This window comes from Castor canadensis, chromosome 3 (genome assembly GCF_047511655.1).
Source record: "Castor canadensis chromosome 3, mCasCan1.hap1v2, whole genome shotgun sequence".
Lineage (NCBI taxonomy): Eukaryota > Metazoa > Chordata > Mammalia > Rodentia > Castoridae > Castor > Castor canadensis.
In genome coordinates this window covers 74102581-74120300 of record NC_133388.1, presented here as the reverse complement: position 1 = coordinate 74120300, position 17720 = coordinate 74102581, and the positions used below count along the sequence as shown (strand labels likewise).

Genomic DNA, 17720 nt, shown 5'->3' with positions numbered 1-17720 from the left:
TAGATGAGAGAAAGAAATGTCATTATGTGCTTTTTCTCCTAATGCCCTCTCCCAAGAGGAAGAACATCTGAATTCTCCTTCTAGATGTAGCTAGCAGAAAATAAGCTGTTAAGTAATATGGAACAGGGCTTGATTATTGATGAATTCCCATTTTTTCATTTGCTTGTTTTTGTGGAGAATGTTGAGAGGAACCAGATTAAATCTAAAGACATCATCTGATAAGTCTGACTAAGTGTGACTGGCAAGCACAAGGCTCTGAGTTCAAACCCCAGTACTGCTAAAGCCATCATCTTATGTACTCTGAACAAGTCTTAACCATAGCTGGCAATGCTAATTCTTAAGCAGAGATCTTTCTTGTGAGGATTAATGGAAGACACTATGCAGTATACAAATTGCTTTGCAATGTCTATAAATCTTTATTAAAATATTTGATTAATAAAGTGTTTAATTCATTTTTAAATTTGCAGTCACTCTGGTACTTTTATGTTGATGAATGCTTAAGTTTGAAATGAAAATTGTTTCACAAAACAAGTATACTTTTTGTTTTGGTGGTACTTGAGTTTGAACTCAGGGCCTCACTCTTCTTAGGCTGGTGCTGTACCACTTGAGCCACACCCCAACCCAATAAGTATACTTTTTAAACAAATATTTTTTCCAGCCGGTGGTGGTGGCTCATGCCTATAATCCTAGCTACTTGGGAAGCTGAGATTGGGAGGCTCATAGTGCAAAGTCAGTCCAGGAGACCTCACTTCCAAAATAATAAGAGAAAAAGGGACTAGAGGTGTGACTCAAGCAGTAGAATGTCTGCTTTGCAAGCATGAAGCCCTGAGTTCAAACCCCAGTTCCACTCAGAAAAAAAAAAAATTCCAGTTTATTAAGGTAGAATTGAAAAATAAAAAATCATACATATTTAAGATATACAACATTTTGTTTGTTTGCTTGTTTGTTTGTTTTTTGCAGTGTTGGGGATTGAACTCAATGCCTTGCACATGCTAGGCAAGTGCTCCACCACCACTTGAGCTACACCCACAGCCCCCAACATTATGTCTTGATATATACGTAATGAAAGCCATTACCACAATCAAGCTAATTAACATGTCACCTGTCATAGTTGCCTTTATGTGTGTGGCAAGAATACTTAAGATCTAGTTTCAATAATACATTAGTATTACGTGTTATATAAGTTCAACTTTTTCACATTCCATATAAACACGAGATCATTCATGTTGTATTTGTCTATCTGCATCTGGTTTATGTGACTTAGCCTAATGTTCTCCAGGTTCATCCATCAAATGTATTTTAATACACTATTTGTGTTTGTTATAAATGTAAAGCTATGTATTCCTAAAGCTATTTGATTTTAAAGCACATGCAAAATCATCTCTGTATATTCTTTTTGCATTGTTTTCTATAATATGCATTTCCATTACTGACATTTGCATGAGCATGGCATATTTGTTACAGTTGGTCAGTTCTAATACATTATTACTCCCTTTGTACAAATAATTTACACTAATAAAAAGTATAACACATAATTACTAACATTCTTTAATGAAAGCAAAGAGTAAAATATTAAAAATACAGTTCAATGAGAGAGGTTCTGAGTTGCCAAGATAGTAAGGTCTAAGTTTATAGTCTTCTATTGGTTCTCCTTATACTAGAAATAGACTTTTTATCTAGAGTAGGAAGATTGCAGTTCTTTAAATAATCTATATCTTTTTTCATTTGGGCTTTTGATAGGAGTTAGGTAAAGAGAAATTGAAGTGATACATTCTTATTTGGGCCTAGGATAATAGAAGTGTAAGTGTCTTGGATGAGAGAAAAATATACACTTAGAAATGAGATAACCAACCAGTAAGACTAATCTGTTGTAGAAATTGAAGATCCTAACCAGATTCCTTACCTTAACAGGACACCATCCCATCTCTGCATAAAAGTGAGGTAGAGATGAGAGGATTAATTTTTATAAGTTTTCATAGTCTCTTTGGCATAATAGCAAGTGTTGCAAAATAAATATTTGCATCCACTTACATTACAAAACACTTTTAAATATAAGTTCGTGGATCATTTGGTTATTGTACAATGTAATTTTTCATACAGGAAAACCTACCAATATGAAGTGCAGCAAAATATACACCTAAATATGTTTCATTAGAAAAAGTTGAGCTGGGTGCCAGTGGCTCACACCTGTAATCCTAGCTACTCAGGAGGCAGAGATCAGGAGGATCACGGTTTGAGACCATCCTACTAGGCAAGTAGTTCTGCGAGACCCTGTCTCGAAAAAACCCGTCACAAAAAAGGGCTGGTAGAGTGGCTCAAGTTGTAGGCTCTGAGTTCAAGCCCCAGTACCACAAAAAAAAAAAAAAAAAGGTTTTTTGGAAAATTGCAGTGCTCTTGTAGGGCACTATATATACAATGATGAACAAGCAGTCTCAAGGAGTGTATGCACTAGTGCTATATGCCAGCTACAGACTGTTAAAATGTCACATTACCAGTGCTGTCCACCTAGATGAAGAGATACCCACATGTAACCCTGAAAGATGGTATAAGCTAAACATGTGAAGAAGGAAGAGCAAGAAAGGTTAAGAGATAAACAATCTTCAACCTACATATAGATTGTATTCTAAAAGTTCATTGCAGCTTCCCATTAAACTTTCCTTTAGCTAATGTGTGGTGGATAAGTTTCTGTCCCAAAACCCTATATAACTTAACAGTGTAGAATATTCCTAATGTTGCGGTACAACCAAAAAGGGCTTATCATCCCTCTTCCTCCTATGAAAAGTAGGGGGAGAATACTGAGATTCTTAATGGGAGTAAGGAGACAGAACTCTAAAGCCCCTTTTTGGCCTTTCCTTTCACTGCTAAATTGTACTTGGGGCCTAGACACAAGATAAGGCCAAGAAATGTCAGTGTAGACTTTGCTATCACCCAGTTATCAGACATCGGTGAGAAACAAAGATTCTAAGTAACAGTGAAAAGAGTTCTAGAATGGTGGTATCTGTAGCTAGAATGGGGAGAGAAATGATAAAGAAAAGGAAGAATCCTCATGAGTTTATAGGAAGGAAAAAGGAATGTTTTTGTGTGTCCTGTGTGGGTCATCTGGCAAGTGTTCCCGGGTAATGGATTTTCAAAAGGCAAAAAAATGTATGCTGCCTGTACTTCTTGGATGAGTCTTAAGAAGTGTCCATTGTGGTGAAGGAAAAGACAAAGTAGTTTTAGAAAGTGCTCCTTTTGTTGTATTCTTTTCAAGTCTAGTGGACTAAAGCCAGTCAGATTTCTAACATAATTTCTAAGCATGTAATATTAATTTGATAAAAATTTGATGCAATATAATAGAAAGATCAACCTCATTGTCCACTAATAACCCTGAAATTTGGAGAAATACATTAAAATTATTTTTATCACATCCTCCCTTAGAAAGTCCTTCTTAAAAGAATTCTTGAAAATTTTTTATATGTTTACTGCATATAATCTGTACTCAATGAATAGTGCTTTGCTTTTGGTTTTCTAGTCTCCTTTTACTCATTTATATAAATTATAAATTATATAATTATATTTATTTATGATTTTTTTTATTTGAAATTTATTAAAGCTGTCAAAAATCTGTTTGTTGTCCTGACTTTGTTATTTTATACTTTTTAAGTTGCCTACTTTTTATGTCACTCTTATCTGACTTGTATTCTCTTTTGAACCCATGTTATGTAAGAATAATCAGTCTTTAGCATTAGAAAGCTGCTTCTCTTAACATTTTCCCTCATTTCAAGAATTTGAGAAAACACCTGTAAGGTGTTAAATCTCTGGCCAAAATGATCTTTTGCTATTTCTATACCAAAGTTACATGTATTACCAAAAAACAAAATATGTACTAATTGACAAATATACTTTCTTTCATAAAGCACATACAAAGGAAGCAATAAATTGCTCTTGAGGAAAATATAATTTTCTCTATTCTTTGATGTACATTGGAGAATGACCTGGATTTGAACCTCAACTCTCTACTACTTCTCTGGTAACCTTGAATAAATGTATGTTTCTTTGTGTCTGTTTCTTCATCCTTAAAATAAGACTATTAATCCCTGGCTTATACTGTTCTTTGGAGAATTAAATGAGATACTTTAAGGTAGTACTTTTTAAAAACTATTCTCTGGTACCCTAGACCCATATAGAGACATTTCATGGGTCACTTGTATTTATTTAGGGTTCTAGAGAAGATTTGTTTTGAGAAAGAAGGTTCTGAGTTCTTTATTTAAAACATTTGAGAGTCATACCTATAATTAAAGTGGCTTAATATAAAAGTTGCCAAACAGATACTACTATTTCTCTTATTCAGGTTAGAAAATCTGTACTCCAATTGTTTTGCTCTCAGATGGTACGCCTCACAGTCAGTACACCGACTAGCCAAGTCTTGTTTAACAGCTTTGTTGAGGTATAGTTTACATGCCATACAATTTACTATTTAAATTATATAATTCAGCCAGGCACCAGTGGCTCATTCCTATAATCCTAGCTAATTGGGAGGCTAAGATCAGGCGGATCACAGTTTGAGGCCAGCCAGGCAAATAGTTCTTGAGATCCTGTCTCAAAAATAACCAGAGCAAAGTGAACCAGAGGTGTGTCTAAAGTGGTAGAGCACCTGTTTTGCAAGTGTGAAGCCCTGAGTTCAAACCTCAGTCCCATCAAGCTTAGCCCTGACTTCAAACCCCAGTACTGCCAAAAAAAAATCAAAAAAACAAAAACGCCTGTAGTCTATAATTCAATGGATTTTAGTATACCTATGGAGTTGTCAAAACCATAATCATAACCCCTAATCTTAGAACATTTCTGTCACCTCAAAAAAAAAAAAATCAGCCCAAAACTGGCCAAACTAAATTACTTTGAACTGTATTCCCAAAGCTGGAGGAAATGAATCAAATGTGTGCAACTGTATAAGTCGATGAGCCATTTTTTCACTGATTTAAATAGCTACAGACAATAGATTCTACTGTGAATTTAGTATACTTAATCTATATATTAAATCACTATAAGGCTTGGCATGGTAATGTATGCCTGTAATTCTAGCACTTGGGAGGCTCAGGTAGTAGGATTCCAAGTTCAAAATCACTAAAGACTAGATTCTTCCCATGTTTCACAAATCCATTCATCTCCTTCCATGATTTAGAAAGAACTACATTGTGTGTGTCTTGCTCTTAAGAGCTTTGAATCTCAATAATTGATTCAAGTATTTCTTATGAACCAGGTGTTTCTTTAAATACACTAAGGAGTTTTAGGAAGATAACATATAAGTAAAGGGTAGTAATGTGATCATTGTTGTGAGAACTATATAAAGTGCTGTTGGTACACAGATCAGGGAGTAGCTTAGAATAAAATTCAGGGAGAATTGGGAAGAAGGGTAAGAGCAGAGGGGCTAAAGAAGGTGGACTTCAAAGAATGAGTAGAATTCACTGGGAGGAATATGTTCTTAAAACACTAAGAGAATAACCTCAACCTAAGCCTACATGATTAAAATCATTATAGAGTTGTTTGGCATGACTAGAAGGGACTGAGTCTAGTGATTAAAATCATTGTAGAGTTGTTTGGCATGACTAGAAGGGACTGAGCCTAGTGAATAATGCTAAGACAGAGAGGTCCAGAGGAGTCAGAGTGTAAAGAACCTAACAGTCAGCATTGTATTTTCTTGCCTTTCGCCTTCTGGTCCTGGCTTCACTTTTCAGATAATAGCATTTTGTAATCTAATGTTCACATTAGTGGTTCCCACTAACATCTGAGTTCCCTGAGAGTTTTCTTTGAGTTTTTTCATTACTTTGATTCCCATATCTTTTCTGCTGTTAATTTTCCAACATCCATCTTTTCCTTTCCATTCCCACAACCATTACCGTGGGCTTTTCTGTTGGGTCTCTTTATAGTTCTTTTGACCATTTTCAATATTTCTAGGACTTTACCTCTTAACTGCTTTAATATTCAAAGTAGCTTTATATAGTAGGTAAATAGTTTCTATGTTATGCAGTTGGAAGAATATGAAGAGCCAGAGATTTTATAAGGAAAAAAGTTTCCTACTATGTTCTTATCAAGAGCTCATTGTTGAGGAAATTCTCCATGTGCTGATGTAGTCCATATTTGTCGGTGAAGAGAAGGAGCGAAAGAGTACAGTATGTTACCTTTTGTGTCAGAAAGGGAAGGGCTATTAGAATATAGGTTCTGTTTGCTTATATTTACATAAAGAAACTAAAACACTATAGAAGTAACCAAAATAAATACCTAGAGGAGTGGGTAGAAGATGAGTGAGAAGTGGGGCTTCTCAGTGTCTACTTCTCTATGTTGTCTTTATTTGGGATCTGAACATTTCATCTATTTAAAACTTGGGTCTTGTGTGCCACTGAAGGGAGTGGAGTTAAAATGACTTGTACTAATTTCCTATTGCCTTCTATGAAGTCTACTGCTTAGTCTGCTATTCAGATGTCTCTACTCTGTATTGCCATCTGTTTAACTGAAAAGAACTATCTCTGTTTCTCCAGATCACTTTCAAAACTCAGCTTAAAAATCAATCACTTTCTGCTCCATAATTAATTAACTATTTCATTGTCATTTTAGCATAATGTATTTATGTTGTGTATTTATATATTAGTGTTTTGTTCATATTGCTACGTATCCAAATTTATTTCATGAACAGTTTCTGCTCCCACTTTAATTGTTAACAGCTTCATGTTAGAAAGAAATGTTCTTTTCACTTTTGCATTATCTAAGTCATAAGTTAATAGATATCTGATAATGTTGAATTTATTTACTCTGGAGGAGCTATCCAAATATGTTAATTTCATGAATAAAATTTTAAAAGAAAACATTTCATTCAGAAAAATTTTACTACTTTTCCATCACCTAAAACTCCAGAGTAGTAAATAAGTAAATTAATGAGAGAAAAGTTTTTGTTTAGTTTTTTGTGGTACTGGGGCTTGAACTCAGGGTCTTGTGCTTGCTAGGCAATTGCTCTACCACTTGAGTCATGCCCCCAGTAAAAACAGTTTTATCTTTTAAAAAAATTGAAAACGACATAGAGTAACTTTCTGTCCAGCTAAGGTGAAAGTCTATGGTTTTATACACTAAAACAAGTAGATGCAGCATGACCACCTGATGTTGATTTGCAAGGGGTACAATGCAATTTGTGTTCTAGTTGCTAATTAATGCAATCATTGAAAATTATGTGTCCTACATGCTAATATATATAGGACATGCAAAGTTAATTTTGATATGTTTAGATATGACAAACAAAACAGTTAATCTATTGGTTTGGTCCTTTTTTTTTTTTACATTAAGTACATTATCAAAAGTAAGAATTTTTTAGTAAGATGAACATTTGTTGTTAAGATTGACCATAGAAAATTGAAACTTATAAGCAAGAGACTCTTAGTATATTTTTATTAGTTAATATAGTCTAATCTAACATTTATTTTGAAACAGGCAAGAAAGCTGGATGTATACTTTGAATATGAAGAAAAAATAATGAGCAAAACTACTCTGGATAAATCCCTTCTAGATATAATATCAGACCCTGATGGTATGTACCATAAATTTGAGGTTAATAAAAGTTTCATATCTGATGAATCTAGCATGTTCTATCTGAGCAAAATTTAAATAGAATTATTATTTTTCTGTCAATCAAGGGTGTTGGTAAACTAGCATGAGTTTTCCATGTCAAAACCCCAGAGAGATTAAGATGGTAGACACATGTGAGAGTAATCCAACAAGAGCTATAAGAATCCTACTCACCTAAGGAGGATGATCCCCACATAGGATCAACTCTGTCTGGCCTAGATAGGGAGAGAAGTATGTGTAAGTATGTAGTGGGCCCACTGTGGGGCATCATAGCCCAAGTGAAGTAAGAAAGGCATCCATGCACACGAACAGATAGCAGCAGAGCTTAGATACTTGTTGCATACAGGGTACTAGTTAAATAAGAAGATAATTTAAAGGGAGTTAGATTTCCTATCCTTAGAAAAAGAAGTTATTAATATAGAAAGGGTAAAAATTAAGAGTTAAACCCTATAGTGTTGAATTCAAATTTGAGGTGTCAGTGAATTTAGTGTACTTACTATATGTTTGTCAGATACAGAAATTAATATGAGTACATTGTCCATGTGTGTACATGCATACTCAGTCTCTAGCTCTGCCAACAAAGTGCCTGGGAACAGCAATACCACACCTGTAAAGATTTTGGCTATTTTCTACTAGGAATCCTTGGAGATGGGGCTGATTCCAGCAGTGGAGTAAGGAGAAAAAGTACAAAATGAGTTTGTTGTGTCAGAAAGCAAAAAAAGTACTCAAAAAATGAAAATATTAGAAGGACCCAGAAGTCATGACAATTTGAACATCAAAATAGATCACAATAATAGATTAGAGCCCAGTGAATGAAATAGGAAACCATGAGTCCATGTAGACAAGTACATTGAAACTTTACAGAGTATTTACACAGTTTCAAAGTACTTCCTGTATTACTCAGATTTTTCCTTGCTTGACAAACAGTTTAAAAGAAGGAAAGATTTATTTTGGCTCAGTGTTTCAGAGGTTTCAATCCATGGATGGCTGGTTCCATTGCTCTGGGCCTGCAGCAAGGCTGAGCATATGGTAGAGCAAAGCAGTTCAACTCATGTCCAACAGGAAGCAGAGAGCTAGAGAAGGGGCAGGAACAAGTTACGTCTTTCTAAGACATGACCGCTGTGACCCACTTCCTCCAGCTACACTGCCTCCTACTTTTCATCACCTCCCAATAATGCCATCATATTATGAATCCATCAAGAGACTAATCCATTACTTAGGTTGAAGCCCTCAGGATCCAGTCACTTCCCAAAATCCCATCAGCAAACAACCAAGCCCCAAATACATGAGTTTATGATAGACATTTCATATTCAAACCATAACACTTCCCTACAAAATACTTTTTACTTAACAAAGGGAGGATTAGTAACTTCACAGTAGAGAAGCCTGAAAAATCCTTATTAGGTAATCTCAATTAACATCAGTAGTGAGATACACTATAATAGCATACCACCAGCATGATTCAGTGCAAAGAATGCAGCATCACATTTGTTGTATTCTTGCTAAAAATGTATAATCTGAATCTAGTCATGAGGAAATATCAAACAAAACTTAATTGTGCAATATGTAGCATGTTAATCTTTAAAAAAATACCAAGGCCACACAAGTCAGGGAAAGATGGAGGATCTGTTTCATACAGAAGACTTAAAGAGACATGGCAACAATAAGCAGCACATGATACTGAAGTTGATCCTTTTGCCCAAAAAGATATTATAAACACAGTTGGTTAAACTTGAAATGAGATCCATGGATTAAATTATAATGTATATACCTTTTAGTAAGTTACTGCTGACGTTTCAGTGTTAATTTCCTGATTTGGATCACGATCATAGTAAGGTTATAATGGGGAGTGTCTAACGTTTGGGTGTGTTGGGACAGTAGATCAGCAACTTGCTCTCAGATTGTTCAGGGAGAAATAAAGCTCTCTGAACTGTACTTAAAACTTTTCTCTAAAACGTATCACATTACTCAGGGAACTGACTTGAAAATAAAGAATAGTCACAAGAGAGATTTAAGTACAACAAAGAGATTCTAGGCTGTAGAGCAGCCTAGAAATAAAGGAAATATTTTTACAATTTCAATTTGGCTCCCCTATAGTTATGCATATACATATCAGGATGCTCTCTAGCACTTAACCAGGATGACTCTAAAACCTTAGCACATAGGTTCTTGGGCATTTATTAACACTGTAACAGTTATAAAATACCTTTCCCCTTGAAGAAAAGAGGGAATTACTCCTTCTTTTAAGCAAAATAAGTCAGTGTTTTGCTAGATGCTAATGATATTAAAACTCTGAGAGGAACCTTCCTCTCCTATCTTAGGAGCTGTGGTCCCAAGATGATAGGACAAACCCCATTTTTCTTTTCTTTTTTTTTTTTTTTTTTTTTTGTGCTTTAGCTGCTTGGTTATAATCACAGCCATTTGCATGAAATGCACTGTGGAGCAGGGTAACCAAAGTCAAAGCTTTCTGGCTGGAGCACCAAAAAGGGAAGGCTCAGGGAATGGGAAAGTACCAGGGAGATCACAGAGAGGAAAGAGCTCAGGAAAGCAACTCCATAGAGTTATGAATTCCTGGACTCACCCCTGATCTACATGTGCATGAATCTGATCCTAAACAGTATTCCAAAGACTGAGAGATGAAGGGCTAGACTACTTCCCAGTCCCCAGATTGTCCCCTGGAAGACGGTTCAGATCCTAGTAGCACTATAAAAGGCTTTGAACCTACAGAAGACTGGTAAGAATATTAGCCTGTTCAGGCTAATTACCTGATAAAACAAAAAAATCAGCATTCTTCTAGGAGTTATACAGAACCCTGAGTCTCATAACTAATATTCAAAATATTCTCATGTTTGGGACATGAGAATTTAGGAGAACCTGTCACTGATCTTTATTTTACCATTCTTTGTCATATTCAGGGAATAAGAGGAGCATCTGGGTTCTAAATTATAATGAAAATCAATGGTTCGTCAGTCATTGTTCTTTGAGATAGAGTCTCACTAGTCCAGGCTGACCTAGAACTCATTATGTAGCCCAGACTGGCCTTGAACTTGCAATTCTCTCGCCTTAGCCTCCCAAGTACCTCCTCCTGGTTTTTATCCTTTAATGAAATATGTTCAAGGTTCTGAATCCTTACATTGTAGGACATGTTTTGGAGGGAGAGTGAATAGTTATTTGTTGAGAGTAGCACTTTATCATTTTTCCTCCGAAGTGTACCTTGGAAAAAGGAGGATAAATGAGTTTTTCTGTATAGTTGGGTTTGAGTTTTTCTGTATAGTTTGGGTTTGGGGTCATAGGAGTAGTTATTCAAAACATCCATTGCAGCAAGAAATTTCTTTGAAGGCTTGCATTTTGTCTTAAAATTTGAAGCGAATATATTCTACTCCATAACATAAATGTTTTAATACAAGAGTATGGTTTCTTGAACCTTGTAATAAGATAATACCCTTCAGAAAAAGAAGGCATGTATATTTAAGGGCTTCAGCTTGGGAAATATGGGATTTTAGGCTCAGCTAGACGGTTTTATTTAGCCAGCAAATCTCACAACCCAGTATCAAGGACGACCATTCCCTGGTTTCGCACAGCTGTCAAGTGTGACCACATATAATTGTTATCAGTGTCTCCTTGCCATCTTAAAAGTATCTTGTTTTCAATTGTGTGGTTACTTTGTCTATATTCTTTCTTTTCTTTTTGAGTTTATATATAAAAGATAAATCCTAACATTATGGACAGTTTAGAAGATAGAATGGAGATGTTTCTATTATCACAGTCCTCTAACTCCATGTTTAATCTTTTTCCATGTCTGTATTTTGCGTGGTTGTAATTGTTGTACTTATTACTTTAACTTAGTTGAATCAAGAGCCATATTTTTGTTTTGTCACATTTTATATATGCCTTGAATTTTAATATACTTCTAAGTGTTGACTTTAATATCTAACCACAATTATGAAAGTCTTTTTTTCTTTGTTTTCCTCTATGTAGCAGGAACTCCAGAAGACAAAATGAGACTATTTCTTATCTATTACATAAGCACACAGCAAGCACCTTCTGAGGTGAGTTCTTTAGTATCATACTCATTTGTAGGGTTACTAGTTAGAATTTCAAAAATAGAACTGAAAAAAATCACTATAACTAAATATCTTCTACTTCATTCCTTTCTTTAAAAGAAAAACAATTTGTTAAGGCTGATTCTATTTACTGCTGAGTTTTATAGCAGTGTTTATGATCACCAGGGGAAACTATTCATTCAGGAAATACCTGACCACTTTTAAGTTGTTGGAATATGAACTGAATTCAAATGGCCAAAGTTCTTATTTCTGGAAAATAACTATTCTAAACTAAGTTAACCAGGTTTGCTAGGTTTTTTGAAAGATTGGTCCTATCATTTTAAGAAGGTTTTAAAACTAATGTCCAATATAGAAAATATCTTATAATGGCCATGCTGTAAAGGAATGCAGTGATCTTGGTGTCAGACTTCTCACTGGGTTAGAGATTTATGTTAATTCAGTATAGTTTTACTAGATGAGCAGCACTTAGGTACCTCTGAGATAACAGCTGCAAATAACTGCTGCAAATAAACTGCTTTAATGTCTAGTAAATTGTAAGACGTCTGTTGGCTAAAAACCTTTGGCATCTGAAAACAGCAAACAAAGCCAGTATTTGCTTTAGGCTAGTGTACTTCACTGTATCCAACTCTTGACCTTTAATTCCATGAGAACTATCTCTCATCAGTGGGAGTTTGCATATATCTTAGGGTATTCTAAGAGCCTATTTATATTTTCTTAGGAATATATGATTTTAAAACTTATATTAGCCAGGCACTGGTGGTTCATGCCTATAATCCTAGCTACTCAGGAGGCAGATATCAGGAGGATCAAAAGGGCTGGTGGAGTGGCTCAAGACGTAGGCCCTGAGTTCAAGTCCCAATAACTCAAGAAAAATTAATTAATTAATTAACTTAATATTCCCTTAATTTAGCTACACTTTTATTTTTGGTAAGGATTTATTTTTATGAACTTCGGTGATCATTAAGAGACGTGAAGCAAACTAGACTATCAGATCAATATACCTAAAAATACAAAATAGTGAAAATCTCTGATGGTAAGTTTAAAAGTTTTTCCAGGCTGGATGTCTTGGTACACATCTATAATCCCAGCTACTCAAGAGGAGGAGAGGGGAAAATCTCTGTTTAAAGCCAGCCTGGGAAAAATATTAGTGAGATCCACCTCAACAAACAAGCCAGGTATGATGGTGCAATTCTAGCTGTTGGAGGAAACAGAAGCAGAAGGATTGCTATCCAAGGCAGGCCCTATCCAAAAAGTAACTAAAACAAAAAAGGGCTGGAGCATGGCTCAATGTTAGAGCCTCTCCCTAGTACCACCAAAAAAAAAAAAAAAAAAAAAGGTTTACCCTTTATAACATTTTTATAGTGGAGTCCTTTAACTTACACAAACTCAACTAGATTTACTCATCAGGAAATAAAAAGAGTGAGGAAGAGAGAAGAACAAGAATTTTTTAAAATGTTAGACAAGAGTTGTTCCACTAATGAATCTGGGCCTATAGAGTAAAAATGAGACAGGAAACCCAAACCTGCAGTTCATCTCAGACCAGCTCATTCCCATATTTCTGGCTTTGAAATATTTTTGGTCAAGCTGAACCGTACACTTAGTGCTTCTCCTAGAGAAAAGCAGATCCTAGTAGAAAAAAAACCTGGCTGTTAGATTTACTGAGGGATGACAAAATGCTGCACTTTGTAAGTAACTTGGGAGTCTGTTAAAAGTCATTCTCCTCACACATTATTTTTGTCTCAGATCCATAATTAGATCCACTTTACGTGAGTACCTAGAACTTAAACTAGTGCCTTTGGTGTAACTCTTTAGATTAGCCAAATAAGAATAAAGGATCTTCTATGAAAGTATAATTTTCTGTCATATACTTCTTTTCTTGTTTCAGGCTGATTTGGAGCAATATAAAAAAGCTTTAACAGATGCAGGATGCAATCTTAATCCTTTACAATATATCAAACAGTGGAAGTAAGTTTCAATTTCTTCTTTAATTCCTGTCATTTAAGGTAAGGACACAATTGAGGTTTTGTTCCCAAGAAAAAAGGAATGCTAGTAAGAAAATTAAAAATGCCATGTCCAGAGACACAAGTGTTTCCTTATCTGGCCCACCCTATGCCCAATTTAAAATTATATGAGAACACCTTTATATTTTTTTCCACTGATACAGTAAAAAAGTCAAAGATAAAATGGGGGTCAAATGTCTCAAAAGCATTAAAAGGAAAGTTGAATTTCACTAGTAACTGGAGAAATGTAGATTAACACAGTACAAAAATTCAGAAAATACTGTCCAAGAAAATAGGAAGGTTAATTGGTATATTTATACTCTGTTGTTAGGAATATAAATTGTCACAGTATTTCTGGATAGTATTTAAAAATTTTAAATAGCTTTGACCTAGTACTTGTACTCTTAGGGATTTATTCCCCACTTCAAAAAAAAAAGTAATTGGCGTTTTAAATTGTAGAATTGTAATGATGAAATTTTAAAAGCCAACCTGAATGTCCAGCAATAAGATTGGTTTTAAAAAAAGTTGTGGTGTTTTATCCAGGTGTATTGGTGTATGCCTGTAATCCCAGCACTCAGGAGCCCTTGGATCACGAATTCAAGGCCAACCTAGGCTACATACCAAGATTCTGTCTCAAAACAATTTTTTTTACTTATGATCTCACTATCTAGAAGCTAGAGATAAATGTTACTATATATCTTTCCATTCACATACTATATTTTTGAAAAGTAGGAAATTAATACTAAGGTAAAATTTTGTTTTCTAGTTTCTAGTAGCTCTTACCATGGCAATTTGTCATTGTCTTTAAATAATCTCCAGTGCTAATATTTGCTGCTTGGGTAATATTCAGCCATACAAATGTATTCTTATTTACTTAACCTTAGTTATTTAGACATAGCTTCTAGTGAAAAAATAATTTTTTGTTAAGGCAGAAACTCCATTTCACTGCCGAAAATAGTTGATTTTCTTCCTCCTTTCTGAACAAAACTGAAATTTTTGTGTTAAGTTTGGAATTTCTCTCCTCTTTTTATTGACAGATTTTGTTAAGATTAAGTTTAAATATTTTTAGCTTTACAACTAAAATATTTTAGTGATTCCCTTTTGAAAAAAGAAAAAAACTCTAATTGCATTTTCTCCCAACTCCCCCCTTTTTTTACATTTACAAAGCATTTGAAATAACTAAGAATCATTATGAAAGAATAATGATTGACATAAAATGTTTTTACTATGCTACTAAACTGTTATTGACCAGGGTTACAAAACCGTGCTAGTTTTGATTTTTGTACCATATGTCTTATGTATGCATATATGGAAAGATTAGAATATACACCAATTTTCTAACAGTTGGTTACCTCAAAGTAGAAGAATTCGTCTGAGAGCACTCTGTACTGTCTGGATTCTGTAGAGAAATGTGAAAATACTCTCAGAGGAAAATATTTTCAAAGTACAACTATCTTTATTGCCCAGTCTTTAAGAATCTTATAGTTTAGCTAGAGCGGTCCTAAATATTTAGGAAGTGTTGAAAATAGGCAACTAAATATAAAATTGTGTGGTTTAGAATAGAACCTAAGAAAAACCATTGGGTAGTAGGATTATAAGAGTAATGATTGAGAAAGTGGTTTTGAACTGAGTCTTGAAAGGAAATAGGCAGTTTCTGTTGAAGCAGGTAGCGAGTTTAACCTCCCAAAAAGATAACATGAGCAAAAGCATGTGTCTGAGAACAAGGGAGTGCAGACTATGGAAAACAATAAAGAAGCTAAACTTAGTCATTACATGATCCTTCTCTTAAGTCAGCAAGTCTGTACCTCAGTTCTTGTTAACAATCAGATAGAAAAAAGAAAAATCATGAAGTAGGGTTGCATTTGTGGTTTTGTTTTTGCTGTGCCAAGGGCACAGTACTAGGCAAGCACTGTACCAGTGAGCTACATACTCAGCCCTGACTTTTGTTTTTTAAAGAAGCTTGGTGTTTTAGTGCTAACTGTAGTGTAGTTATATTCACTGAAAAATTATCTTTTCAGAAAATATCTGCATAATATAAGTTCATCAGAACTAAATGGTAACCCTGATAGTCAGCTTTTAAGTATAACTTTCTTATTTCATAGAGCTTTTGCCAAGATGGCCTCAGCTCCTGCCAGCTATGGCAGTACCACCACTAAATCAATGGGGTAAGTATTTTTAATACTGCTGATTGAATCTTGGTACTCCAAACTTTCATGCCTTTAAAACACAATGTCTGACAGTTTCTAGAATGTTTTCTTTCTGATCAGAAAAAATGTCAACATGACTTTGGCTTCCTTACATGGTTTAAATTCTGTTTTTAAAATGTACGGTAATATTTTTTCTACATGGTATCCACTATTGGTTTCATATGCTCCTTTGCTCTTAAAACATTGCATGTTTCATTTTCAGAAAATAGACAAAGGTTAAAGCTATTTTAATATCAGTGTTGATAACCAGAATGTAGACTTGAGATAGGTACTCAAGACCTAGCTATTAGACAGATCTAGACATAGTGCCAAGTAGCTAGGTAGTTCCCAGGATTGGGATGACTTCTTACTCCAGAGATTCATACAGAGTTTGTGTGATTTTTTGAAGATAATGAACAAGGTAATGCTGGCTACTATTTCTGTGTCATACAAATCTCAAATTCCTGGGGTTTTTTAGAGCTAAAATAAAAATATGAAGCCCAAAGGAAAAAGGTTTATCCTAGCCCCACACAGAGCTACTGGTTTTAATGAAACAGTTTCCAAAAACCAAAGCACTCGGCTTAAGGCAGGACCTTTAAGACAGTGCTGTGCAGATTAGGCTGCCCTGAAAGGGTTACCTTAGAGCTATCAAAAGTTACTTCTTTCTATTTCTGAAGGATTTCTGTCCTTACTCTCTCTTCATTTCAGAGGTGAGGACAGGGAAAATGTTTTTTGAAAATAATTTCCATGCACTTAATAAAATAGATTTTTCTGTTTCATGTCTTAAAATTTATGGAATATTTAAATAAAGCCTATTAGCTTTCTTATAGATTATGTAGCTGGAAATTTTAATAAAATGTATTATAAGAAAATCTTGGATGATTTGAAAGCTATCCCTAGCCTTCTGTAATGCGGAGTTACTAGTCTGTGCCATAATGCATCCTTTGATCCCATGTGTGAGACTGAACCATAAATATAAACCCAATATGGCAAATCCTTTGTTGGTGTTCTTTTTATGTTAAAAGTTCAAACAACAGCCACGTGCCTGATGGCTCGTGCCTGTGAACCTAGCTACTCAGTAGGCAGAGATCAGGAGCATTGCAGTTTGAGGCCAGCCCAGGCAAAAAAGAAAAAAAAAAAAGCAAGTGTTATACCCAATACAGAAAAAGGCTGGCAGAGTGGCTCAAGTGGCAGAGCGGCTCAAGTGGCAGAACAACAGCCTAGCAAGCATGAGGCCCTGAGTTCAAGCCGCAGCACCACCAAAAACAAAAGTTCAGAAAATAAACATTCTTCCGAGTTGAGGAAAATTCATTAATATAGCTCACATTTTCATGTGATTGATTTTAAATATACAAAGGAGAGAGTATACAATACAGAATTCGATCCAACTGCTGTATAAAAGAGCACAGTAACATTTGACCTTAGTACTTACTGGCAATTGTATTTTCAATGTGTGTTTGAACTCCTAAATCAAGGATTCTAAATTACTATCTTTAATTTTACTATTTCAGCATTAAAGCAGTCAAGGAATTCTCAAATTATAATTTGCCTAAAAGCCATACCTAAGGCTAAGCAAATGATATGTTTAAGCTATACAGGAAGCTGATATGGGAAGACCAAAGTTTGAGGCTAGCCTGAGCAAAAGTTAGTGAGACCCTATCTCAAAATTAAGCTGAGTGTGGCGTTACATGCCTGTGGCCCCAACTACTTGGAAGGCAGAGGTAGGAGGATGGAGAAATGTGGAACTAAAAGGATCTCCATTCATAGCTGGCCCCCTAACAAAAAGTCCAAGATCCTAGCTGAAAAATAACTAAAGCAAAAAAGACTGGAGGGTGTGGCTCAAGGGTAAAGAGCTTGCCAGAGGCCCTGAGTACCACCAAAAT

At 35.0% G+C, this 17720-nt stretch overlaps 1 protein-coding gene across 3 annotated transcripts in view; it reads left to right on the top strand.

The window, feature by feature from the left end:
- Positions 1-17720, top strand: part of Scfd1 (sec1 family domain containing 1) — a 109009-nt gene that overhangs the window by 53821 nt on the left and 37468 nt on the right. For all 3 annotated transcript variants that reach the window (XM_074068224.1, XM_074068223.1, XM_020156676.2), the window contains 4 exons: positions 7453-7549; positions 11566-11636; positions 13537-13616; positions 15754-15816. In XM_074068224.1, coding sequence (XP_073924325.1) covers positions 7453-7549; positions 11566-11636; positions 13537-13616; positions 15754-15816 — 311 coding nt within the window. The remainder of the gene's footprint in view (positions 1-7452; positions 7550-11565; positions 11637-13536; positions 13617-15753; positions 15817-17720) is intronic.